At 38.9% G+C, this 11357-nt stretch overlaps 1 protein-coding gene across 1 annotated transcript; it reads right to left on the reverse strand.

The window, feature by feature from the left end:
- Nucleotides 1–1283: 1283 nt before the first annotated feature.
- Nucleotides 1284–10993, reverse strand: FAM217A (family with sequence similarity 217 member A). The gene is made up of 7 exons (XM_087930395.1): nt 10554–10993; nt 8675–8918; nt 6598–6661; nt 6471–6496; nt 4310–4378; nt 4113–4192; nt 1284–2488 (listed from the first exon to the last, which is right to left on the reverse strand). Exons 1-7 carry the CDS (start codon nt 10991–10993, stop codon nt 1660–1662), a joined length of 1752 nt encoding a protein of 583 aa, XP_087786521.1. The 3' UTR covers nt 1284–1659.
- Between the last annotated feature and the right edge of the window lie 364 nt (nt 10994–11357).

The following is an 11357-nucleotide window of genomic DNA, read 5'->3' on the forward strand; positions in this document are numbered from 1 at the left end:
TGGCCCTTTGGTCATCCCGGAGCAGCTGCTCCTCCCCCCGGGTGCACTGGCCTGCCATGGACTAGAGGAGCTGCTCTGGGATGACCAAAGGGCCAGTCTTGTGACTACTGCAGCTCTGGAATATGGGACTGACTTCCTCACCAGTTTCAGCAAGCTACCCCAGGACAGATTTCCCTCCCCCACCATTGGTCTTACCTCCCAGTTCCAGCTTGTGTGGCTCTACTCAAGGTTTGTCCTTGGCCAAAGGGTGAAGGCCAGCGGGTGGATGGACCATGTGTTCCCACGCAGCCTGGATTAATTGCTTTGGGGGGGGGGGAGACATTTCTCTGCAGACCACCAAAATTTTCTCGCACACCACCAGTGGTCCTCGGCCCACTTGTTGGCAACCCCTGCTCCATAGCATTCTGCAACACTAACCGACACACGTGCTGTAGCCTGTCCATAGCCCCCTTTAATTTATCTCTGTACTTAGCGCTGGCTCAAGACACCCCTATAGCACCGTTCCACCTTGTTCTCCTTACCCACCTGCCCACGGCATTCCCTGTAGCTTCTGTACCTCTCCAGCACTTCTTGCCTGGGATTCCCACCTCTTCCTGCTTAACAAAAACGCAGTTCTGAGGTTACAACCAGAGCCAAGACTGGGACTGCCACTCAAGTAACACAGTCAAAAAGGTTGCCCTTTACAACTACATCGCAAGCAATGGTGATTCTGGTCTCAATTGAAGTAGCCACATTTTATGGCTGCAGGGAGTCTTTGACTTAACAGCCACAATTGAGCCCAAAATTTCTGTTGTTAAGTGAGACATTCGTTAAGTGAGTTTTTCCCCATTTGATGACCTTTCTTGCCACAGTTGTTAAGCAAATCATTGCAGCTGATTAGTAACACGGTTAAGTGAAATCTGGCTTCCCCACTGACTTCGCTTGACGGTCACAAAAGGATCACATGACTTTTGGACACAGTAATGGTCATAAATATGAACCAGTTGCTAAGCATTTGAATTTTGATCATGGGGATGCTGCAAAGGTTGTAATTAGTCATGTCACTTTCAGTGCAGTTGTAACTTCAAACAATCACTAAATGAACTGTTGTAAGTTGAGCATTTTCAGATGCTTTTTCAGCATTCCTGGGTTCTCTGCACTAAGGCAGATTCAGGGTCACTTAAGGGTCATACAGATATAAACACTACTGAGACTCAATAATTTTAAGAGTTAATAACACTGGTTGTAAAATGACTCTTAAAAAGGAATAATATTTTGTCAGTAAAGCAAATTCCTCAAATATAGCAATTTTTACTCAATGTTTATTCCCTTTTTGAAACAATGAGACAATCACTAAGCTGCAATATACACCTTTCAGATGGGCTGTGATTCTAGGTTCATAGAGTAGTCTCACCACAGTATCATCCATGAAAGCTTTGCCGGACCCTTCTCTGACAATGTCTATCATTTCATCCGTGCAAACAATTTAATGCCGATTTAATGTTCATCAAAGAACATAATCTTACGGAAGAAACAAGCAACTAAATTGATTGCTACAAAAATGTTTCTGTTCCATATTCTGGACATCTACCATCGTCCTGTGTTTGCTGAAAGTTCCCTTAAAAAGTTTTTTCTACCCCCTCAGAATCCTGATGCCCTTAAAAAGTTACTGCATGATGCTTACGATGGCTTTGAGGGTGAACGTACAGAGGTTGCGGAATTTTTGTGACTGTGACAGTTTTGACAGCTGCATTTTATGTCTCTTTCTGGCCTAAACAGGCAACACAAGCAATCAAGTGGCCTTGGCTGTTTTGATTGGTGTAACTCTTTTGTAGAAATCGAACGATTGCCAGCAGCCGCAACTGTGGAAACAGCCTCTTTTTTCTTTTCTCTTAAGATGGTTAAGTGCTGTAACCTTTCCATTTCTACAAGACGCGAGACGATTTTATCAAGTGAGTCATTAAGTGGTGGATTTATAGATGATTTCCAACTATCAGATTTGGATAGGGACAATTTTTTTAAATCCAAATTATTATAGGGTGAAGGAAGAAAATCAGGGTATGGAAATTTGTCATTTTCAAGCAAAGAGGGAGCATCTTCCTGGTTCACGAAAGGGTCTGTCTTTATGTTAACATTTAGATGTTTGAAATATTTCAGCAAAGCTGTATTTCTTTTCTCGCTCTCAGTCACTTCCTTTTCTTCTACTAAACGCTTGCTTTCTGTGTTAACATTTCTTTTTTTTGATTTCCATTTATTTGCTGCATGTATGTCATCATTGCTACTATCCGTAGCAAGATAAGAATCTGAACTGGTAACTTCATTGGTCTTTTTGAGAGTGTCTCCATCATCTTTTCTGCAGTTTTTTTCCAATGCGGTCTTCTTAGTTTCTGGGTAAGAAACAGGGTGATATCTCTTCGTAAAACATTGTACCGCCGGATTAGTAGTGGCTACATTTGTAAGACCATCACTGGAGCCAGATTGCAATTCTGCATCAGGTTTGCTGAAGTCTCTGAAGAGAAAATGAAAAGAAGCTGAAATTGTACTTATACACTGTTGTCTTAAGAAAAGGCATCGCCAAATCTGTATGAAAAACTACAGTTGCAACTGGAGTGCCAGACAGAATACTCTGAAATTAAGAGTTTACCCTTATCAATTAAAATTTGCCCAGAAGGGCCAAGAATCAAGCACCCAAGTGACTGAAAATACATGGCACCTCATCTACTTTATCAAAGTTCACAGATTAGAAGAACTCTCAGATGACAGGGCTGGATGTTGTAATGACCTCCACCCATTAAAAAAAATCATGCCTTGACAAATCTGAGTGAGACATTTTCTCAGCAAAATGTGGTGCTCGTCTGTCAGAACATCCATCTCGGCGAGCAACTGGTTTTTCTTTTATTTTTTTAAAATAAAGTAATTGGCTTCACTAAACAACATTGCAGGATGACAACCTAGGGATACAATAAAGTTGGAATTAAAAGTAATAATAAGGGCTCTCCCTTACTGCCACAGTCAGCAGTGGGATCCTACCTGTCCCAACTACCGACTGCACGCGAAGCTTTCCACACACCAGCTGAGGCCTGCAGCGCCAATCAGCTGAGAGGATAAAGAAGAGAAAAGCGCAGAGGCAGATGGGAAGGCTGATCCTGTGCTTTTCTCTTCTTCCTCCGCTCAGCTGATCATTGGAGGCTTTTTTTACTAGCGGTTTGGCCAAACGGGTAGCATGCCACCACAGGACACCATGTATGTTTGAATATGATTTCAAATCTCTGCTCAGTTAAATTTACTTTTTTTCTTCTTTTAGCATCACTCTAATATCTTTTCCACTGCTTTAACTCTCGCATGTCACCAGGATGAAGGGAATGACTGCAAACTTGCCTAGAAATTTCTTAAGGGCCCACAGGAAACCAGCTAGGTTCAGAAAGCACCTGGGCTACATCATCTTAATCAGGCTATATGTACTGTGGAGATCTTGGGTAGCTAGTTTCATCTGGACTAGAAAGTGATCTGCCCTCCACGAAAGATATATAGAAATGCTCCTCATATTCAACTTACTACACACCTGCTCCAAAGCAAAAGTGATTATGTGAATAGTCACCAATGGAGACCCTGAACTCCCAAAATCTGCTTAAACTGGCCCTGAGAGCATGGCAATTTAAACTGTTCAATATACAGACTTTTAAGATTGCTATTAGTTATTAACAATTGAGATTGTTAACTAACATTAATATATAGCAGCCATTCATACACATATTTATTTTGCATGCAGATATATCTCAATGTTTATCATACTTGCTGTTTTTCCACAATTAGTTTTAAATTAAAAAAAAAATCCTGACTTAAATGTTGGCATCCTTTTGCACATACCAATCCACCCAGAAAAATAATTTTCCAAGAGTGTTTTAAAATGAATTGAATGCTTGGCAGGTTATTAATGAAGGATTGAGTGGCCAGCATGTTGCTTGTGGTCTTACTTTACTTAATTTCTTTTTCCAAAAAAGCTATATATATATATAGCTTTTAAAAGCACAACTATAATGACGTGGGAAAATACCCGAACAAAGCTGAATACCATACATGTAAGTACCCGCGAAAACTTAAGAAAACACACACACACATATATATATATTTACCTGCTGAAAGAAGTATTGCCTTGAATAGGTATATGGCTCCAGGAATAGAATTGCCCTTGTTTGTTGCTATTGGAATTCAGCTGAAAAATGCAAAACAGTTTAAACAAAAATATGATTGGTATGCAACTTGGAAAAATTGTTGAAATTTAAGCATAAGTAAATTGTATTATGAAAAGAGTTTTGCAAACTTACACTACCTGATTTGTCCTAGAATTTTTTGACGTGTTAAGACTTGTCAACTGTTCAATTGCAACTTTATAGTGGTCCTATAAAAGAACAGAGTCACTGTAATATTTATAAAACAAAACAATGCATTATAAAATTCAGTGCCTATTTTGAGCCACGTGTTTCATCTCAAGCCTATACACAATTCCATATGTTGGGCTGAGAAATTCCAAAGATGTGCAACTCATACTTAAATATAGTACAATTACTTGAAAGAAGAATCAAGGCTTCCCAACATTATTTACCTTTAAAAAGCAGAAGTCCTGTGAGAAGAAACTAACATGTTTTTTTCTGTCTCATTCACCTTCAGGTAATTTGAGATAATCCAAGATAGTTTTCCTTTTAGAAAATAGAGTATATCTTTTTTTCAAATGATTTTATGTGATTTCAGATTTCAATAAAATAATCTTCCTGGAAAGATTTAGGGCAGGTGATAGACAAATGGAGATACACATAAGAATCAAAGAGGAAGTATGAATGTCTAGAGATCCCATCCCACTTCCTCTCTTAACAGTTTTTCAGAGGGGGATAAAGCCTTCTGTTTTAGGAGGGCTTTGGGCAAATAATCCTATTTTTAAAAATCATTATTTTAACATTTTAGTTATTCAATTACTTTTTATCTGCTGTTTTATTTTATAATTTCATTTATATTGTGAGTTGCTAGAAATCTCTAAAGAAGGGGGTCAACTTTGACAGAGCCTGGTTTATATGCTGAATGGGGAAGGATCAGAGTTGACATTCCGGCAATAGTTATGGGTGGGAGACATGATATAAATAGAGGTGAGACAAGGATTTGTTTTCCCAATTTTGGGTGAAAGATTTTCAGAAATTCCTTTTTTAAAAAAAAGGCATATTAAACCTATTTTAAGGCTTATACTAGTTGTATTCTGTGTTTCTAGAGTCAGAATATCATGAAACTGCCATTAATTTTCAACAGTGGTAGTCAGAGAAAACTCCGGGAGCTACAAAATGGGCTTTGGCCTAGTATTGTTTCTAATTCCCCCCATCTTCTAGGGAGATAAGTTGGAGATAAATATTTAAGGTAAAGATGAATAAATAAAATATTCCTTATTTATTTGTTTGTTTAATTCTTACATCTGTCCATCTCAACAAGTGACCCAGGAGGTGAACAATATTACAATAAGTTAAAAACAACTCCAACTACAAATACAAAAACTAAAATATAGTGAAGCCAAGGAAGTATCACAATCTACAGTCCCTAACAAACCAAGAGACGGGTCCCTTCACATACTCAGGACCTCAAGCCTAGGCCCAAACCAAATCTTTTCAGCCTTATGAAAGGCCAGCGAGGTCTGAGCCCTCCAAAAAGTACAGTTAGGTCTAAGAAAAATTTACTTAATGAAAAGTCCTAAGTATTCATTGGGTGGAATTCAGAGGCCTAATGATGGTTAAAGCTGTGCTATACTTCAATAAAAGAAAGCATACATGAAGAAATAAGAAAGTATTTTTGTGGGGTTTAGCATAACAACTGTTGCTGAAATTGTTGGACTTACATGCAAACTACAACGATTGCCTCTAAGCTGTTGAAACAGCTTAACAGAACCTTACTACCAATACTAAAGTAATTCTATCTCTAAAGCAGAAGGTTGCGACCACAGAATGTTTTGACTGGTCCAATATGATTCCTTGCCAACTGGCCAGAAATTATGATGAAAATAAGTTTGAGTCTTTTCACCTTTCCTTTGCTCTAAATTCCAAATAGGATTAGAGTGGAAGGTGAGGGCAAACCTTACTGTCTACTGCCTATCGACATCCTCATCCCACCTCTTTGGAAGTTTCCAGCCTTTAAAACAGTTGGGCTCAAAAGGACGAAACGGCCAATAAATATTAGATTCAATGAAAAGGAGAACTGACATATAGCTCCTGGAGTCCAATAAGAGGAAGCAGGCTTCAAAATAAACATGCACGGGACTACAATACTGTGGATAACTAAAAGTCTAATATGTTTTGCGGGTGGACTGGAAAAACCCAAGATTTAAATGGTTTAGAGAACACCGAAGTCAAGTCCTATCTGAATAATGCATGCAGTACTTTCTTTGAAATAAAAATGATGTCAATTTAGCATAGGCTGCTATAACATTATTAAAGGAGTTTTATAATTTTTGCCCTTACCTTGTAAATTGGGCTTGTAAGAGTACCTGCAAAAAACCAAAAGTTACCTTTATTTATGTAAGTTGTTTTTTAATTTCTTAACATAAAGAATATCTGTGCTTGAACGCACCTCCTGTGGCAAGCTTACCTTCTGGTGAATGAAATTTCTTTTCAGCAGAACAGTCAGTTTCCAGACCATAGACATGCAATTCCTGTAATTAAACTCATGTTTAGTTTTACAACTGCATATCACTGAACTAAACATATTACTTGTATCATTTTTTTGATAATAATTTTATTACCATATGCCATCCAGAGTTATGCTGGAGTTTGTTACTCTTATAAATCGCATTTTGCTACGATAGCTATGGTGCATTCTGAAAAGCATTAAACAGTCGATTTGAGACTGCATTTTAGGAAAGTAAAATAACGACATTATTTTAGAATGTGGAGCTAACCCTACCTAATTATATCATCTTAAGTTTCCCTCAAATTGAGTTTGACTCAATATGCAGACAAGTCCTTTGGGTGGGGGCAAGAAAATGGAAAAGGTCTGCCATGGACCTATTCTGGATTTTCTTTTTCTTTTTTGATTTCCCAGTCTAATTACATATATGTTATTCTCTAAATGGGAGATATTAAGTATGTGATAATACAGGTGCATGTAATCAAAAGTCACATGAAATACAGCATATAAATGAATCTGACTTATTCTTGGGAATTTGATTTATGAATGTGACAAAATATTTTTTCAATCTTGATCTTCATTTTATTTCTTGTTATTTATAACTTCTTTTGCTGTAAAATATTCAACATATGACATATGTACCTCTGAAAAAAAGTTTTCTTTAAAAGCAATGCCCAAACCTTCATAATTTAACCAATCTGCTTGGTTGTATTCAGTACAGTGCCTGCACTATAGAAAAGTATTCCGTTATGACTACTTTTGTTCAGTTGTGATTGATATTAATATAGTGGTCCCCACCTTTTGTGGCTTGCCGGCCCACTGGAGAGGGTGAGGGGAAACTGGCCTGGGTGAGAGGTAGGCTAGTGCTCACATGCATGTATGCATAGTTTGACTTGCACAAGTTAAGCTGTGCGCACAAGCGGGCCAGCCTGCTTCTTGTGTAGCCTGGCCCAGCTGTGGGCCACAGCCCAGGGGTTGGGGACCCTCCGTATTACTATGTATCAAAATGGCAGGCTTCATTGTTTATTCAATATTTGACTGGTCTTTCTTTGCACAATGTTCTGACTTGAGATGTGAGTATATTTTGCTTCTTCAAAATGATAATGAAGTATATTTATAAGGCCATACAGCACTTTGAATTCAGTTTTAGGGAAGATGCTCGAGCAGATTTAGGAGTACAGGTGTAGCATTCGCCTGCAAATTTTAAAAGCAGCCACATCTTTTCCTGGGATCATATGGCAGTTCTAGTGGGTAGCTGCATGGTCCTAAGAAAAGGTACAGTCCAGTGGTGGGATTCAATTTTTTTTACTACTGGTTCTATGGGCGTGGCTTGGTGGGCATGGCAGAGGAAGGATATTGTAAAATCCCCAGTCAGAGGTGGTATTTACCAGTTCTCCGAACTACTCAAAATTTCCACTACTGGTTCTCCAGAACTGGTCAGAACCTGCTGAATACCACCTCTGGTACAATCGCTTTGAGGGCTTGCAAATAGCAGGTGGTATTCCCGTGTACTCTGAAATATTTTTCTATAGCTCTAATTATATTACAAACCATCCATTTTACATTAAACAGCAGATACATAGAATGGGTTCTGCATACAAGAATAGATTAGTTTAGTAAGAGATTGATGTACTTGGTGAGTGAAGGTGTTGATTGGCAGAGTTGTTCCATAAATACCAGGAATGGCTTCTTTTTTTTCCTTTAAATTGGCAGGTTTGTCAACCCGGCTTTTTTCACCCAGTCTATATGCAGATGAGAATTAGGAAGGACAAAAAAAATATGAACATCAGAATGAACAAGAAATGAAAATAACAGATTGTTAATATAGGACAGAGCTCTGCCAAATTATATTTTACAAGATTTAACATGCCAAAGTTAAATTTAAAAAGCCCTCTGGAGTAGTGAGAGGATATAGAGAAATTATGGTCAGGAATGACAGCTGCAAAGCAACAGGAAGAGTGGTTATTAAAGTAGGATCAGAAGAAAAGGCAAAATTGAAGGTTTTGGGTTTTTCCCCCTAAAACAAAATATTCCTTACTTTAGCCCTCTGAAAGAGACATAAATCGTATTTCTTCAGGAAGCACACAAAACCCTGGCAGGTTCTGTGTTTCACCACAGCATAAGAGAAAGTCAGGTTTAAAGAAGTAAAGGGGCATTTCTGAAGTGCTATTATCAAAGTGTGGAAGTTATTTTGGGGAGAAAAAGAAGCAGAGCTCTGTTTGTTCTTAAAGGCAATAGTGTATTTAGGTGGTGTAATGGATGAGCATTCCGGCTGTAAGAAACTTAAATGAAGCAAACAAATCATAATCTTAAAAATGATTCCAAAATAATGGGACCACTGTTTTTTAATAGTGTCCAAAATGGAACCTTTGATAATTGTTTCCCATAGAATACAATTAGTCATTCATATCATATTGGACATTATGATAAGAATTCAATGAACACTTCATTGAAAGTGTATTAAAAGGATTGGAAAATTATAACCCCGCAACAAAATGACTTCTATAAAGATAGGCTTCCTACCAAAATTGCTGAAAATAGATTGTATATTTATTTAGGAATGAATTGGGAATAAAAGACAGGATATTGTGTGTATGGTAGAAGTAAGAGAGATGTGATAAAATTACAAACCCTATTTATTTCCTTGGCTGCCTGAAAGGGTGAAAAAGAGATTACTGTATTTAGGAAAGAATTAATTCAGAAAATTAGATTGCAGTACTGACTGGAAAAGGCAGAAAGGACAATATGGCATGATAATAACCAGGATAATAAATAGTAGCTCCAGTTGTTTGGGATTATAATCCTTTAATATTTGCATGCTTGTTGGAAATGATACTAGCTATATTTCCATATACAGAAAGTACTAGGTTGTCTATCAGGTGGGAAAAGTAAACCTTTAATTTTACAGTATCTCTGTGACTATTTTTAAAAAACAAATTATGAAATAGCGGTAGGTTGGCATTAAATATACTTTGTCACCAAAATACTTTTTATATTCTCATTTATGTCTATCTATATACCTGCATCTTAAATATTTTACATGCATACATGCCACATGTAAGAACCCAAAAATGGACCGTATAATATGGAGGAGCTGAGATTAAACCTGTTCCTCCTTACACCTGTGGTTGACTGTGTAATATTTGAAGCAAGTGGTCCTTAGACACACAAGGACAATGAAATGTCAGTTGCCATGTCAAGGCAGTGGCTGAACTCTCCTTTCAAGCCAGAGTCAGTTCTACACACATACACACAAAAGATAATAAATAAGTTCAGTTCAAACCTTTATTGTCAATGCACAACAGATGTACAATGAACTAGGCGCACATTTCCATATACACACACACACTAGAATTAGGTGCACATTTCCATACACACACACACACACACACACTCCTCCTACTACATGGGTAATACATATTGCCCATTATACTTGCACTATAAATCACTATACAATTTAAACTAACTTTTACCTATTTAATCATGCTTAAATAAACCTAGATTCTGAACAAAAATAACCTCAAGACAACAAAAAAACCCACATTTTTTGTTATCTGGGTTTTTATTGAATTTTTATCTATTTAATCAGGTTTCATGCTCAAATAAACCCATTCGACAGGGGAAAAAAAACCCTAAATAACCAAAACACAATAACTCAGGTTTAAACTAACTGACTAATAATGTCATACTACTATATTACTAATATAATACTACCTGATAATATCAGGTAATGTAATAGAAAAACATTACATTTTAAAATGTAAAATAAAAATCTAGAAACCTAGGAAAAAGCAAGCGCCAAGCCAAGGGCGGCCCGACCTGGCCATGAGGCAGGCAGGAGCGCCTCTCTTTGGGGAGCGGACTTTATTTTGGGGGTCGGAGATTCCCACCCGGCCTTCCTGCCTTGCGTTCCCTACCCTGGGAAGTTTGTGAAACTTCGTTGCGTTTCTTTCCTAGGAGGAGAAGCAGAGCGCCCGCTCGCTGGGTACATGCTGGGGCAGGACGCGGCGGAGCGGAATTTGGGTTTAGCGCCTTGCGCCTCCGCCTCGGCCTTCAGGGTGCGCGGCGGGCCGCTACCCGCCATGGAAATAGCCCAGTCCCCGCTGCAGCCTTGCCAGGACCCTCGGGGTTTCTCGAGGGCGAGGCGTCCGCCTCTTTCTTTCCCCTGGCGTCGCTTTTCCCTGCGCCCCCTCGGGTCCTTTCTGGCCGCTCGCTCCCCTCCTAATCCTGATGGGGCGCACTCAGGTGGCCTCTTTGTCTGGGGAGGAAGGAGCAACGGAAAAGAGTAGACTCTCGGGCCGAGGCCGCCCTGCTCTGGTCCTGTGAAATGCTCCCCTCGCCTGGTTAGCTGGGTCATAATGAAGGTGAGTGTAGTGGTGGTCCCTGACGCGGTGTGGGGATTGTGCGGTGGAGAGATATAATCTATTGCCGGGTCTTTATAGGCGCCTACAGCTCGGGGGAGCCTGTTTGCATTTGGCGGGAATTCTGTGCCATAATCTTGGGATGGGGTGTGGGGAAGAGGACAATGTTTCCTTGCTTTTTCCTACAATTTAGTTCATGCTATTCTTCCTGAAGCCATGCAACGTTTTTTTTTCCTCCTCTCCTCCCAACCCCTTGTTTTTTTTTAAACCAAAATGAAGAGTTTGCGGAATATTTTATCAATCTGCGGTTTAGCATAGGTGACCTTTTGAAAGTCTTAACTTTTGTTATAGTAGATCAGA

The sequence above is a fragment of the Pseudonaja textilis genome, chromosome 3 (genome assembly GCF_049901715.1).
Source record: "Pseudonaja textilis isolate UNSWEBS1 chromosome 3, rPseTex1.2, whole genome shotgun sequence".
Taxonomy (NCBI): domain Eukaryota; kingdom Metazoa; phylum Chordata; class Lepidosauria; order Squamata; family Elapidae; genus Pseudonaja; species Pseudonaja textilis.